Source organism: Doryrhamphus excisus, linkage group LG7 (genome assembly GCF_037039965.1).
Source record: "Doryrhamphus excisus strain RoL-2023G ecotype Guam linkage group LG7, RoL_Dexc_Guam_v1.1, whole genome shotgun sequence".
Lineage (NCBI taxonomy): Eukaryota > Metazoa > Chordata > Actinopteri > Syngnathiformes > Syngnathidae > Doryrhamphus > Doryrhamphus excisus.
The window spans coordinates 15,759,557-15,775,961 of NC_136363.1; the positions used below are offsets into that span (position 1 = coordinate 15,759,557).

At 39.2% G+C, this 16,405-nt stretch overlaps 1 protein-coding gene across 1 annotated transcript; it reads right to left on the reverse strand.

Moving 5' to 3' along the window:
• Positions 1 to 293: 293 nt before the first annotated feature.
• Positions 294 to 16,074, reverse strand: rsu1 (Ras suppressor protein 1). The gene is made up of 9 exons (XM_058060583.2): positions 15,962 to 16,074; positions 15,721 to 15,832; positions 14,265 to 14,315; positions 9,882 to 10,002; positions 8,225 to 8,343; positions 5,955 to 6,037; positions 3,913 to 4,027; positions 2,472 to 2,604; positions 294 to 814 (listed from the first exon to the last, which is right to left on the reverse strand). The coding sequence occupies exons 1-9, from the start codon at positions 16,049 to 16,051 to the stop codon at positions 712 to 714; spliced, it is 927 nt and encodes a 308-aa protein (XP_057916566.2). The 5' UTR covers positions 16,052 to 16,074; the 3' UTR covers positions 294 to 711.
• Positions 16,075 to 16,405: the final 331 nt, after the last annotated feature.

A 16,405-nucleotide genomic window follows, 5' to 3' on the forward strand; every position in this document is an offset into this window, starting at 1 on the left:
ATGCATTTTATTTTTACAGCCACAGTGATATTTAATTAAAATTAGATTAGTTTTAGAAGTTGGAACAGAAATTGCAAATGACACGTAGTGTATGAAGAGAGTGAGAGGGTTTAACAAATCGAGTGTTTATCTTTCATTCATTAAAGACAGCAAAATAGTCTTTCAGACATTGCTTATGGTTTCATCATGATTAATTAGTTTAAAAACTAAAATGTATAAGCATGACAGGCCTAACAGCAATAATACTCAATATTCTATTGCATTTGCATGAAATTTTTGAGTAAGAGTAAACAAACAGGTGGAAAAATGGTCAGTGGGCAGTGAAAGTGTTTATTCTTTTGCTCAGAGTAGAGAAACAGATCACATCCATTGATATACATGTATTCTCAGAATATGTATAAATGTATAAAATACATGCTCAGCAGAAATAAAAGTATGTATGTACTATATGCAATTTTATTACTTTGATTTGTTTTGTCGCTTTTTGATCCTTCAATGTGGGCTATAAAGCAGAATTCACCAAGGGTTGGATTGTTCACCCACTGATGGGGAACAGAGCTGGGTTTAGACCGCTGTGAGACAGGTTAGTTTTACCCTACTGATGATGTGTTGCTGCAATAGTAACCTGGCGAGATGTTGTGACAGCAGGCACAATATATGAGATACATTTCATTTAATACAAATGGTTTGAAATCAACATTTCTGTTTTTTTCATTTGTTTTTTGCTGATAGTGGTTTGCGACTGATCTTCTTACTTTTGTCGTTGTTCTTCTTTGGAGGTTCCGGGTTGGCCTGCATGTGTCTGCCATAGAGACTGAGGGAAGAAAAATAAAAATATTGAATAAATACATTACATTACTGTATTTCATTGAGTGAAATAAGGTCCACAAGCAAAATGTGACTTGCTGGAGAAACCCTGATTTTGGCAACTTGAAGTTTCAGCTCCTTCACAGATTAATTAATGGTTTGATTTAACAAGACAAGGTCTAACAAGGACCTTGATGAGCAAGGCCATACAGACTCTGGATGAGACTCGGGATCAACACAAAACATCATTAATTGAAAAACTCTCTCTAGTCCACGGTGCCATTGGTGCACCAAGTTTCCCTTTCCCCTTCACCGAAGGTATATAAAAACAGCGCGGTGCATATAAACTGCGCAATAGCGTCATGCTATTTTTTTTTTTTTTACAAGTGTTGGTTGTAAAAGAAATTACATATACAGTATAAATTACAGTTTTTCTTTCTGTATGCTTTGTGTAAGTATAGGTCACTCCAACGCCGAGAGCCATTTTTGTAGTTTTGTTTTGTATTTTCACAGCTCATATCAAGCCAAATTCAGAATGTTGACAAAATATTGGTATCCACAAGTCACATTTTTTTACTAAAAGAGCAGAAATAACTGTTCAACTAAATCTTGTATTTCAGGATGCATTACTTTCCAGCATCAATATTTCGAGATTTCATGTGACATCGGTTTTGGCCAATGGGAGACAACTTTGTAACTAAGAAATATATAACCTAATGTTTTGGGAACGTGGGAGGAAACCGGAGTACCCAGAGAAAACCCACAGACGCAGAGAACATGTCACACAAGACGTCCGGGCCGAGATTCAAACCCAGCTCTTCCAGATCTCCAGACTGTGTGGCCACCTAGACCATCAACCAATATATTAATCCAGTCATTTTCTATCACTTATCCTCATTAGGGTGGTGGGGGTGCCGTCAGAAAAAGGAGTGCGAGGTCCCGATGCACAACTGTGCAAGAAGACAAATCTGAGAGTGTGTAGTTTAAGACAAAGACGCCTCACAGGTCGTCACCTGGCAGCTCCACTAAATAGTACACGTCAAACACCAGTGTCAGTATCAACAGTGAAAGCGGCACTTCAAGATGCTGGACTTCATGGCAGGATTACCAAGAAAAAGCTGTGACACAGACTGGCCAAAAAAATGTCCAGGTGATCCCAAACTTTTGAGGGGTAATGTATATTGGAATTTTTTTGGGCCAGTCTGTGTTATAGCTTTTTCTTGTCAATCCTGCAATGAAGTCCACATCCTGAAGTCGCTGCTTCACTGTTGAAACTGACACTGGTGTTTGATGGCTACTATTTAGTGCAGCTGCCAGGTGTCTACCTGTGAGGCGTCTTTGTCTTAAACTACACACTCTCAGATATTTGTCTTCTTGCACAGTTGTGCATTGGGACCTCGCACTCCTTTTTCTGTCCTTGTTAGACCCAGTTTGTGCTGCTCTCTGAAGGGAGTAGTGGTAAGAGATTTTAGTTTTAAAAAATGTGCATCCTAAAACACGACAAAAAATTATGCAAACTGAAGCTGAAGCAGAGGTAACATGAGAATCAAACATTCACCAAGGAAGGTATCAAAAGACAGTTCCGCTGGTAAATAATTCATGAGATGTCCTAATTTTTTACATGACTGTATGCACGGTGTATGTGTGAGTGTGCTAATACATACTACTTGTAGGTCTCAGAGCGAACATATTCAAACACATGGGAGACTCCGAGTTGGAACTGATCTGCAATGGGAGTGACCCAAGGATTGTTCTCTGCTTTGAAGACCTGCTTTGGTCCAGTCAGATCCAGATTACCTAAAGATACAGAAAGCACATACAGTTGGTGGTTGAATTTTCGCTTGGTAAGTTATTGTTTTTGATGCGCGATCGTGCGCTCCTCCTGTTTGACCCTCGGCCCCCACCGTAGTTTGATTGAAGCACGGTAACTCTGTAGCCACAAGCTAGATATTTTTTGTATTGATGGGAAATGGAGAAAGAAAATAGTATTTAGATTGGTAAAGTTAGCTTCAAAGCCCTGGCAGTTGTTTGTATCTACTGTTGCTCTGTTTGACTTGGAGAGGTTTTCACATTTTTACATTTCTGCTGATTTTTTCATTGAACTGCCAGCTAAATTGGAGTTACAGCTGCTATCGACGGCTGTCAAAGTGATGACCGTAGTTGAAGTCCAGTGTTTTGCTAGTGTTTGCGATTTAGCATCGAATTACCCCAATGATGCATATTAGCACTCAAAGTCATCAAATCTTACCTTTATGCATTCCCACATAGTATCAGCATTCGAGAGCAAGTGTGAGGTGAAAGAAAAAGGGGGGACAATACATCCAAATACAACCATACAGCCCTCTTTGCATCGGAAAACGGTGCATCGGTGGTTCAATGAACGTCGAAAAAGTAGGACAAATCAAATTAAAAATTCAAAAACTATTTTATTGTAATTAAATAACATTTACTATATAATATTATATCATAAATATAAATAATAAATGTACTATATAATGGTTACTTTTTATGTATTTGAATGTGTTTTAAAAGAGAAATGAAATGACATTAGGTTTGGACGATGTTTTATGACCTATGTTTTAGGTATTTTCATGAAAGGAAAGATGCATTGAGGAAATTCTTTAATAATAATTTCTGAATGCTCCTAAATAGGTTTTTTTTTACTCACAAACATTTAGAATTTTAGATCAAATATTTTAATCGATTGACAGCCCTAGTATTTTGATGTTTGGATAATTTTGGCATTTGGACGTCGCTAAGCATTGTGGGACACAATGGGACACAAAATACTAATACAAACATAAACATGGTCCTGTTAACTGTAATTACAGTTACAGCAAGCCCCTGTGCTACCAAAACAGAGATAATGTGGATCACACTGCGAACAGCCACCTGTGTAAACCACACACCCACTAGATCGGGGGTCATCACACTTTTTCAGCCTGCAAGCTTTAACATTTTAAAGCTTTCTTAATTTCTTTGATCAACCGTTTACACCAATGTCATACCTTTTTATCAACCAAGTTTTTTTATAGTATTGAAAAGAGCTTTGTGAAGCACAAATAATTTTGAACCTCGTAGGCGTACTCAGAATTTGGTCAGTACCAAGTTCAGGGGGTAGGACTGTCAGTCTGTTGCCCTGGATGTGAAGCTCCTTAAGTTGTACCAATTCTCCAATCTCCTTTGGCAACGAGATGAGATCATTGTCCCGAAGGCTCAACTGGATAAGGAACAAATTGAGAAATCAGTCAATTTGAAATTTGAACTCTTGTACGCACGCACGCACCCACACACACACACACAGCATGGTCCACCTTGCTTTACATGAGTGCTTCTCAAATATTGGGAAGTGGTAGTGGGCGTGGTGGTAAGGCTTTCATTTAGCTTTTAAGCTTTTTTTGGTTTTTGTTTCAATTTATAGAAAAAGGCTCAACAGTTTAAAATCATCATGCTTAGGTTGCATGAAATGAGACATTTCAAAATGTACCTTTACTGCTTTGTTAAATTAAATTATGAATTAAATTTTAAAAAGTCAGTTTGTCCAGTCCTACATTTTGTCAGTGTTGTTTTCTTAAAAGCAATATCGTCTCACCTCATTGTTGTGAGCCAATTATAGTCTCTTCTCATGAGCTGAGTGTATACTGTAGAAATTGGCACCATAAAACCCTGATCAGAGCACCCCTTTTACAGTGCATCCGGAAAGTATTCACAGCGCTTCACTTTTTCTACATTTTGTCATGTTACAGCCTCATTCCAAATTGTATTAAATTAATCTCTTACCTCAAAATACTCCATTATGACAATGTGAAAGGTTTTTTTTTTGACTTTTTTTGAATTTATTAAAAATAGAAAACAAAGAAAATCACATTTACATAAGTATTCACAGCCTTTGCCATGAAGCTCAAAATTGAGCTCAGGTGCATTTTTTTTCCACTGATCATCCTTGAGATCTTTCTACAGCTTAATTGGAGTCCACCTGCAGTAAATTCAGTTGATTGGACATGATTTGGAAATATAATAACTGTCTATATAAGGTCCCACAGTTGACTGTGCATGTCAGAGCACAAACACCAAGCATGAAGTCAAAAGAACTGTCTGTAGACCTGCGAGACAGGATTGTCTTGAGGCACAAATCTGGGGAAGGATACAGAAAAATTTCTCCTGCTTTGAAGGTCCCAATGAGCACAGTGGCCTCCATTATTCGTAAATGGAAGACGTTTGGAACCACCAGGACTCTTCCTAGAGCTGGCCGGCCTTCTTAACTGAGCGATCGGGGAAGAAGGGCCTTAGTCAGGGAGGTGACCAAGGCCCCGATGGTCACTCTGTCAGAGCTCCAGCGTTCCTCTGTGGAGAGAGGAGAGCCTTTTTGGTAGATTGCTGCAGAGATGGTTGTCCTTCTGGAAGGCTCTCCTCTCTCCACAGAGGAACGCTGGAGCTCTGACAGAGTGACCATCGGGGCTTTGGTCACCTCCCTGACTAAGGCCCTTCTTCCCCGATCGCTCAGTTTAGAAGGCCGGCCAGCTCTGGTGGTTCCAAACATCTTCCATTTACGAATAATGGAGGCCACTGTGCTCATTGGGACCTTCAAAGCAGCAGAAAGTTTTCTGTATCCTTCCCCAGATTTGTGCCTCAAGACAATCCTGTCTCGCAGGTCTACAGACAGTTCTTTTGACTTCATGCTTGGTGTTTGTGCTCTGACATGCACAGTCAACTGTGGGACCTTATATAGACAGTTATTATATTTCCAAATCATGTCCAATCAACTGAATTTACTGCAGGTGGACTCCAATTAAGCTGTAGAAAGATCTCAAGGATGATCAGTGGAAAAAAGATGCACCTGAGCTCAATTTTGAGCTTCATAGCAAAGGCTGTGAATACTTATGTAAATGTGATTTTTTTGTTTTCTATTTTTAATATTCAAAAAAAAAAACTTTTTCACATTGTCATAATGGAGTATTTTGTGTAGAATTTTGAGGTAAGAGATTAATTTAATACAATTTGGAATGAGGCTGTAACATGACAAAATGTAGAAAGCGCTGTGAATACTTTCCGGATGCACTGTATATATGATTTGGATAAAAAAATTTGTTTTGGAAAAGAAAGATCTTTCCATATTAGTTTCTTGGTAGTGATGTGCCACTACTTACTATTTGCAGCTTTGTCAGCTTCCCAATGTCGGCTGGCAGGACTTCGAAGTCATTGTCACTCAAATACAGAGCACGGAGTGTTGCTGCAAAAAAAGCATCCTCATTAGTACTGTAACTGTCAATGAAAATGGGTTACAGTTTTTGGGTTTACATTTCCACCATTCATAAAGGGTTTAATATTCTAACATACGTATGGCAATTCTAACATATGACAATGTTTGGCCACCCCGACAAAACTGAGATGTTGCTAAACAGAGTTGCCTGTTTAAGGACACCTCTCTGAGTTTTGATAAAAGCCCCACTACCCAAAGTGACTCAGTAAAAAATCTCTGTGTGACATTCGATTCCACTCCATCCTTTCAAAAGGACATCAAGAATGTTACCAAAACAGCATTTTTCATCTTTCCAACACTGCTAAGATACAACCTATTCTATCTACTACAGACGCAGAGACCCTTGTCCATGCAGCTGTCATATCTCACCTTGATGACTGAAATGTGCTGCTTTCTGGACCGCCAACTCGTTTGAAAAGCCTCATGAGTACAAAATGCTGCAGCAAGACTCATTACAAGGACGAGTACATGCGAGCTCTAGAGCCTTTTCTATTGGAGCTCCAACACTGTGGAATGCCTGACCTCCTGATATGAGAGCTACTTTGTCAGTACAAATGTTCACGTCCTACGTCTAGGAACTGGCTATGTGAATATTTGTGAATTTCTTTTTCCCCCATATATCATATAGCAGACATACTGATGCATGAGAAGTGAAGTTAAGTTCATAGGTTATACAGAAAGTGTGCAAAAATTACTAAAAGAAAAGTAGGCAGGTGTATAAATTTTAGACAATTTGAATACCTTTAATACTAATTATTTGAACAACATTTGTTTGGTAAGCTCATTGACCCTTGACCTGCATACACAAGTGAAGGCAATCATAAAAAAACACATATTACTTACCATACCATTTTTTGAATAACATGATGTATTGCAAGTAATGTGAGTACACTTTATATTTTAGCAATAAACATCAAACATAAATATCAACATTTCAAGAGTATTTAACGCTGTAATTGGAATGTCAAGAGCTTTTGAAAATTATTAATGAAAAGTGTGCAGAAACAGGGCTGCACGGCAAACGAGTGGATAGCGCGTAGGCCACACAGCTAGGAGACCCGAGTTCGAGTCCACCATCTCTGTGAGGAGAATGCATGTTATTTTCTCCCGGCACTCCGGCTTCCTCCCACATTCCAAAAACATGCATGTTAGGTTAATTGAAGACTCCAAATTGTCCATAGGTATGAATGTGAGTGTGAATGGTTGTTTGTCTATATGTGCCCTGTGATTGGCTGGCGACCAATCAAGGATGTCCCCGCCTCTCACCCGAAGAAAGCCCCACGACCCTCGTGAGGGTAAGCGGTACAAAATGAATGAATGACTGTGCGGAAACATTATGTAAAACAACAGTTTCCCTAAATGTATTGATGACAAAAAATATCCATCCATCCATCTTCTGCTGCTGCTGCTTATCAGGTCACAGGGGCAGCATTTTCAGCAGGGAAATGCACACTCCCAGGCCAGCTGTGAGACAAAATCCCTCACCCCGGCTAGGTATGCCCAGAACACCTCACCAGGGAGGCATCCAGAAGGCATCTGGCAGTTTGTGTCCGCGATCATGAACACAGGTGAGAGTGGGAACCTTCCCTCCAACTTTCTCTCACTCATGAACAAGACTACAAGATACTTCGGGACCTCACTCCCAACCCGCAGGGTGCAATCAACCCTTTTCTCACTGAGAACCATAGCCATGGAAGTGCTGAAGTTTCCTGAGGCTTCACACTCGAGCAAACCCCTTCAGTAAACACAGAATGCCTGATGAGGCCCTCAGGATCATGCACACCTAGGTCAATATATTGAGGCGGGCAAAATTACCAAGTTTGTTTTTAATTTATTGTGCAGTTAATTGATTTAATAATCATGGCAGGCCTACCTCGTGTCTGCAGTTACTATCTAGAATGTATGTTTGTGTGACTGAATCCTTGAAAGTGAAGATAATCAATTACAATAAATTTACCTTCCCCCTTCAGATGAACATCCACTATATCCACTATCTACTGCAAATAGTATAGTAACTATATACTATATTATGCATTGCATTATACAACACTATATGGAGCGTTGTGATATTCAGGCAGTTCCCTGACCAATGCTTAATATACTAGCAGGATTTTTTTCCAAGATTCTGTGTGTTTGTGTGTGTGTGTGCATACTCACTGAGGTAGAAGAAATTTCCAGGCAGGGAGCTTTGGTTCATATTATTGTAGGTGAGGTCCAAAACTTCAAGCGCTGGCAAAGAACCAAAGCCTCTTGGCAAGTTGCAAAGGCGGTTCATTCTGTGCAGAGATTAATATATAAAAATCAGCACAAACAGAAAACAATCACAGCAAAAATTAACTCTTATATAACTGGTCTGCAACCCCAGGCAAAAATTATGGACTCATCAGTCTTGGAGGATGTTGATTCAGTTGTTTAATTTTGCAGAAAAATAACAGTGGACTGACATGAATTATGGCTCCAACACTGAATGTCACTTGAAACAAAGGAACAAAGGAGTGGCTTATCAGACTTCTGAAAGAAGGTAAATCATCGTGCAATGTTGCAAAGATGTTGGTTGTTCAATCAGTCTAAAATCTGGACTGAGTACAAACAACATGGGAAGGTCGTCTAAAACTAAACAGAAAAAAAGAAAGTCACAATGGGCAGAATGTTTTTTTTCCTTTCTAATCAAGAGATCCTGACAGAATTGCTGACAGAAAATGACACCAAATCCACATTTTTGGCAAAGTTTTGGCTTTTCAAGGCTGTGGTCTTAAACGCTTGATCAGCTGATGAACAGCCTATTTCAGTTGAATGTTTGCTCACAATAAATTATTTACTTGGTTGTTTTGTCTCACTCCCATCTCCTCTTTCGTCATTTTGAAGCTTTACTTAGAACCTCCTTAAGATTAAGATTAAAATAACCTAAATGCATTTTCAATGCCCATGTTTTTCTTCTTTTATTGGATAGACTATTGGATCTCTGACTCTCAGAAGTTTGTTACAAAAGCCAAACAATATTGTTGGGCATGCTGTGTAAAAAGTAAATTCAGCAGTTGCATTATATTTTCATAACAGTATAATGTTTGTAACGAAATATTATTATGAAAAAAAAGGATCGGTATCGGATCAGATCCGCAAGACAAAAAATTGGATCAGAAGAAAAATGAAAAATGTGGATTGGGACAGCCCTAATTTTCAGCACAACCCATTTACAGTCATATGAACAAATCACACCATGAAATGTATGTACTTTTTTTTTTCCAACGGGGGCCCAATTACTATATTAGTGTAAGTATTACTACAAGTGTGCTATCATTTCATCTAATGGTATATACATATTCAATTAGTCACAGTCATTCAAATATAAAACAGTGATTCTCAACTTGTGGGCTATAGCCACTCATCAGTGGTTCGCCAGTCTTGCCAAAAATAAATTACAAGTGTAATGTCCGTGAATGGACCTCATGTCTGTGCTATTTGCTTTCTACTTCATCAGGAGGTGTGTGTCATGTTTATGGGCAACTTCTGGAAGATTGAGCAGGAAGGGAAAGGATGAATTTAAATTGAATTTGTGGATAAAAATGATGGTTCCTGACTGGAAGAGGGTGGGATATAATGCTTACAGCATGTGCAAAGGCATGAAATTGTGGCAAACAGGCATTCAAATACAAGCTATTTAAGTTTAAGTTTAAGTTTTAGTAAAACTTGCAATTGGGTTGTCACTTGTCATCGTGAGATGATGGTGGGTCAAACCAGTTGAGAATCATTGAGTGAAAGTGTGTTTTTGTGATAAAACCCAAAATCCATTTGGGGGAAAAAAAGTATGATATACCCAAGATTAAGGTGCTTCAGCTTCTGAAGACTGCTAATTTGAGTTGGCAGTTCTTCAATCTGGTTGTTGAACATGTTAAGGACCTCCAGATTTTTCAGCTCTGAGATATTAGCAGGCACCACTAGAAAAAAACAGATGAGAAAACAACATGAATAAATGTTATGAATTGCATGGACGTGCAGTTCTTTATGTTCAACACAGCTGCTTAATGAGTGTAGTCCACGGGTGGGCAAACAATGGCCCGGGGGCCACATGCGGCCCACCAAGCGTTTGAATCCGGCCCGCTAGTTGCTTTCTAAGTATTTCAACTTTTAACATACAAACTGGCAACATGACTTGCAAGTCTTATTTAGTAAAAAAAAAAACATTGTAAAATTAAATTACATAGTTTGATGTGGTCTGATGTTTAAAGTGCTCCTGAAAAAGAGACATGAGAACATACATCTGATTGTATAACACTTTTACAGATAAAATTAGACAAATAATTCAAGAAAATTACAAGCATTAAATAGTGTGTGTGTGTGTGTTAAATATATGTTCTGGTCACCCAGACAATTTTGTTAACTCAATGCGAGTCAAAACTCATGAGTCAAAATATTTGCCCAGTCCGTCTGAATCCATCATCAATCCCAATGCATATTTTTGCAGAATTTAGCAATCACAACTTCAGCAAATTCAGCTATTGTCAGAATCGGAATCAGAAAAGGTTTATTGCCATGTATGATCAAACACATACTAGGAATTTGTTTTGGTATAGTAGGTGCATACACAATTATTAAAAAAGAATGAAAAATACAAAATAAAATATAAAATATAAAATTTCCTGCCAAGTAGTGCCACATATCCTTTGAAGGGGACCTATTATGCTTTTTGCACTTTTCTGACCTATAAATGTAGTTAGAATGTTGTTTTCTCGTGTTAAACAAATCCAAAGTTTCAGATAATGAGGTTTGTGCATTTGGAAGTGAGCCCTGAAAGACATTTGGAATGACTCATAATGCCACGTCTAGCTGCTGAGCTCCACTGCACCAACGATGCCTCTGACAAAGTGTGTCTGACAATGAGAGTTCCTTGTCTGGCAGGAGAGGTTGCCACACGTGCTGCTTTTCCAGAGCTCCACCGCACCAGCAGTGCTACATTCCTGCCCGAGTTCATACACGGTAAGTCAGAGGTCTCCAGTCAGTAGATCATGAGCTGGCAGTAGCTCCTAAACACTTTCCATTAGCTCTCCAAATACTTTATTCATTTATTATCAACTCCTCGATCCAAGTTCTGTTCTATATTAGAATACCAATAACGAAATTTCCTGTGCACACGCTGCGCCGGGGATAAGCCATGCAATTTTGTAATAAAATGCCATATTGTGACACGCTCGAGTCCCCGAGGACCAGTCAGCTCTTTTTTTTGACAGGGGCCAATCATAAGCTATGAAAAAATACTCTTGTAAAAGCTTGTCAACTCATTGAAACTACAGGAGGTCTTTATTCAATATAAACAGTCTGACTCATCTTACAAACAACATAATCTCATCACTCAACTCATTTAATTGGAGGAGCATAGAGGAGCCAGGCAACGACATTTTGTTGGCAATTTCACTGCTGTCGTATTGTGCAATGACAATAAAGAAAGTCTATCTATCACAGAGCCACAGAGCCCAATGTAGAGGTCATGGCAGTGCCCCAATGAATGCGTTGCTCAAATGCAATGCCTTATGGGAAATTAAAATGTTTTCTTTTTAAACTCATATTGTATATTGTCAGGTGCAGTTTTTGAGTGTTACATCGCTGTGTGATGAGTTTAGTGTTAGTGAAGTGTTCTTTGAAAGATGACATCGTGAGTCACACTGTTTTGTTATACTTATGTTATACTTATGGTGTTAATGACCTTCTGTGATGTCCAATGGGATGACAAGCTTGATGTGAGTGTACTGATAGCTCATGATTAGCTCCTGCCAAATGAAGAGCTATGCTTTCCTTACTGACTCAAGAGCCGCACAGTATTTAAACAATTAGTAGTAGTTCTGAAGTAAAGGCGAGACAAGACTAGAATTTAGCCACACAAACTGTCTAAGTCGCAGTGTTTAAAGTTTAAGAAAAAAAAGTAGCATCTGATATCATTAGTGCGTTAACTTTGACAGCCCAAATATAATTATTTTTCCACAAACACAGCCAGAACAACCAACTTCATATTAATCGTTGTTCTTCGTTGTTGTTAATTATAAGTACCACAAAGTCTGCACTGTGTTCATTTCTGATCAGATGGTTATACTGGCTTGAGTGGAGTGGAGCTGTCTTGTGCTTTTTTCCTGGTGGAGTTCTCACTTCTAAGCTGTCCCCCATCCCCGCCCAAGTAGTGTAGAGTCAGCCCCGGTTGGCCTCAGACTTTCAGCTGCCGTCTGGTTGAGTTTGTGCGTGACATCTCAGATGTAATGGGACAATTACGACCAAAAAATACATGCTGGTTGAGACGCTTACATTAAATAGTGTTGGTGTCATTGTTCTTTCCACTGCAGACACTGAAAAATCTGCCTGTGCGATTTTGGTGACATGTGTGCACTGTGTGCCTGTCAATTTACCATTACGCACGCTGCGCTTTGCCTGCACCCCAAATAGACCAGGTTGGAGCTGGCGAGCTTTCGCCGGACCTTTGGCGTGCTTAGTGGGGAAGAAGGCCAAAAAAGCCAAAAAGGTAGCTGTTTTTCACTCTGCATCTATGGCTGACAGTTTCACCCATGCAAAGCCTACAGTTTGTACGAGGGTACGTCCATCTAAGGAAGCCCTGTGATGTCAGCATATTTGTTGTGTTACACAATAACCTGCGCAGAAAGCTTTCTAGACCTTTCAGAATCTGCACTTATTCTAGCTGTATTTCTTTGGATTTCAAAGTAGACCACTGACCGTGGTGGAAAAAGGCTATTAGTAACTCCAGACATCGATGAGCTTGTAATTTGGACCCCCTCCCTGTATACACACTCCAATGCTACACAGACAACCGCTTACTTGCACAAAATAAACACAGTTAGGACACTGATAAATTGTTACTTGTAGCTTGCACTTCTGACAGTTTGGTGGATAGTCCAGCTTCGCCCATGAGAAGCCAACAGCTTGTACCAGGGTACGCCCATATAAGGAAGCCCTGTGATGTCACAGCTAGACAGGCTTCCTTATATGGGATGTTAGAAAAAACTCTCTGAAACAGAGCGGTCAGAACCATTCCAAACTTCTTTCAGGGTTCACTTCCAAATGCACAAACTTCGTTATCTGAAAAATTTGCATCATTTCACATTAGAATACAACAGTCATAGGTCAGAAAAGTAGAAAAAGCATAATAGGTCCCCTTTAAGTTTTGTGTAACCGGTTTTCATATAGCAAGTCCTTCTCCCAGCTTTTAGGGCCCAATGAAATTTGTTGCAGCTGTGCTGCTGTCTCCACTTCACACACAAAGTATTTGAAAGAAGTCAGCAGCCAACCTACAAAACTTGGTTACATTAATAAGCACTGAAACACAACTCACACACACATTAGCATACTCTGTGAAATTAAGCTAACCCAGCTAGCTTTCACTGGCTATTGCTGTTCACAAGCGCATGCTCGGCGACAAGAGTTTTTTTTTGCAGACTTTGTTGATTTTTACGGTTGCCGCCTCGACATGTTTAGATCAGGATGGGGCTGGTTAGTGTTTGCGAGGACATGCTGCTGTAAATGAGGGGTCTGAGCTAGCTATCCGCTGGGTTACATTAACAAGCACTAAAGCACAACATACAGTCTGAGTAGCACGCACAGAGCCGCATTAGCCTGCTCGGCTAAACAAAGCTAACATAGCTAGCTTCCACTGGCCAGTGCTGTTCGCAAGTTCACACTAGGTGACAAGAGTTTCAATGAGGGGGTTGGTTAGTGGTTTTTGAGGACATGCCACTATGAATGAGCGTATTCCCCAGATGGTAATATTTCTTCTCAATGTTACAGCATTTCATATAGATGGTCAATTTCTGTGAGAATGCGTGTTTAACAGTAGATTCTGTTAACGTGGACATCATAGGCCCCAAGGTTTGTTCCTTCATCAATAACTGTAAAAGCCAAAATATATCCACACTTTTTCACTTGCAGGATGCGGTGCATCTTCCAACTTCTGTTTTTGGCTTGTGTCCACCATGTTCCCACCTGTCCCACAACTTCCCATCTTTGGTTGCCGACTTTCATGCCGCTCCCGGATGTAAATCAAAAGTATTGATACTTGGTGTGTTCCAAAAGGTGTATCGCCATTGTTACACAGAATCTTTCCAAACAGCAGAATCAGTCTGCTATTGAATAACAAGCAGGCCCATAAAGAAATAAGGAAAAACAACATTGAAACAACAGATAAAAGTAATTTTAGGTGGCTTACCCGTGAGCTTGTTGTGGCTGAGGACCAATTGAGTGATGTTGGACAAGGTGACTGAGGAGACAAGAACATACATAAAAAAATTCCAACCAGATTACATTTTTGTTTTTGCTTCACTGACAGTGTTTCTTTTACAAACATATATTAATAAATGAATTACAAAATCAAGAAATATAGTGCTGTTCAATTCTGACACGAAAAAGGAAGACTTTGGTAGTTTTGGTAGCTTAGGGCCTATGATGTGCACGTTAATGGAATCTACTGTTAAACACGGACTTGTCACCCAGTGTGAAGTATGAGCTCTCTTCTATGAAAATGGCTGGCAGTGAATGAATTAATATACAATTCAGTTATGAAAATGGAACAATGTTGGTGGGGTTTTTTTTCAGATTTTTTTGTTGATGGGGAAAAATTGACAGTGGCATCACATCCATTTCTTGGTGTGTTTTCTATGATGTTCTATGATTCTATGATGTTCTCTATTTTTTGGCAGTCAGTGTAGATGGATAGATAGTGACTTCACTCATCTCCAATAGAAATACATGTAGGGTTACTTAGGGAATTGCTGCCTATTACACACTATATCTGCTGTTGTTCTTAAACATAACAGGCTTTGCAATCTTGGCAGTAATATACCACCAAGACTGCAAAGCCAAGATTGGTGTTTATTGAATAACAAGAATGTTCTACATTTTCTACATTCTCTGCTTTTTTTGGTTGTTTCATGAACATTTTTTGCCATTATGATTGACTGACTATCTTAGTAATAGCATTTTACAAAATACACACTTAAATAATTAGTAGTAGTTCTGACATCTTGCCACGAGATTAGAATGTGACCTCATATTAGCTCAGGGTTCATATTTTGAGAAAAAAGTAGCAGTTTATACACAGAGCAGTCTCATTGTGTGGTTACAATAGGATATACATTCAATAATGGTGAACCTTAGTAGCTTAATTTTGCCAAAATCATTATCATTAGCAGACAACAAACATTGCTAGTATTTTGCTCTGCCATGACAGCTAAGTCATTCTCTGGGACTGCATGTACAGTATGTATACATGCATGCACACTACACCATGTGTGACTACCAGTAATGCTACGCCCCCTTTTAAATGTCATTGAAATAATTGTGAATAATATAGACTTTCTTTCGTACAATGTGTTCGTGAATTTGATATACTGTGCTGATGTATGCACATACATTCATAAAGGGACAGTTAAAGAGGCCATGCAAGAAGGCAATCTTTGGTTCCCCGAAAGACTCAATTATAATATCAGATGAGAAAATATATCTCAATTTGCTGTCTTTCAGAATGAATAAAGCTCGCTTAAAATGAAAATACGTTCCACTTTTCCCCTAAAATGCAGGGGCATGTTCAGTACTGTAACGTTTTCTGAGTCATGCACTTAAACGGAAGAGTTTTGGAAGTAAACTAATAACTAATGCATTCTTACACAGTCCTGGAATATCTAGCATGTTCGAAATGCCTCTGTCGCACAATTCCACTTCTGGAAGGTTCTTGTCCCGACTCTCATCTACAATTTTCTTCATTGACTTCGACATTTTCTGAGGACAAAGTGAGAGAAAACATGTTAAAACTTGCTTATACGCCGGAGCTCACGTGAAAGCAACGTCAGCCATAATTTATTACACGGTAAAAAGGTGGATGTATTGTTATTACGACGCTTAACTTACGAACGCGGACTGAAAGTGTATCTCTGAAGCTCGGGCTGCGGATGTCTTGAATATAAAACCAAACATACCATAAAAGGATATAGCGTTCATTACACCGGAAGTGGGCTCTTCTTCTACTTTGGAGTTAAGCAGTGTTACTGCCACCGGGTGGTCATGTGCGCTTCTACATTGTCAGTCATTGTTAGTGTGTTAGTGAAAATCTGAACTGTCGTATAACAGACGCTCAAAGCTATTTCAGATAAAACTAACATATAACCCAGACCAAATAGCAAATGAACTATTGGAAATGCTACCGGAATGCTAATTTCCGTTGCAGATAGTTGTACATAATTGTGTACAGTGGCCAACATGGCATACACACCAAACATCATAAAAGACATGCAAGGGGAATGCTACAAATTTTAAATGCCACAAGAAACTGCAAATGCTAAAAACCCACAGGCC

Coding starts and splice junctions, on each gene's coding strand:
- rsu1 (XM_058060583.2), bottom strand. CDS start 16,051: ATGAACGCTATATCCTTTTATGGTATGTTTGGTTTTATATTCAAGACA. Junction 2,605..3,912: donor AGTCCTACCCCCTGAACTTG/GTACTGACCAAA, acceptor CTGTATCTTTAG/GTAATCTGGATCTGACTGGA. Junction 815..2,471: donor CGCTCTGAGACCTACAAGTA/GTATGTATTAGC, acceptor TTCTTCCCTCAG/TCTCTATGGCAGACACATGC.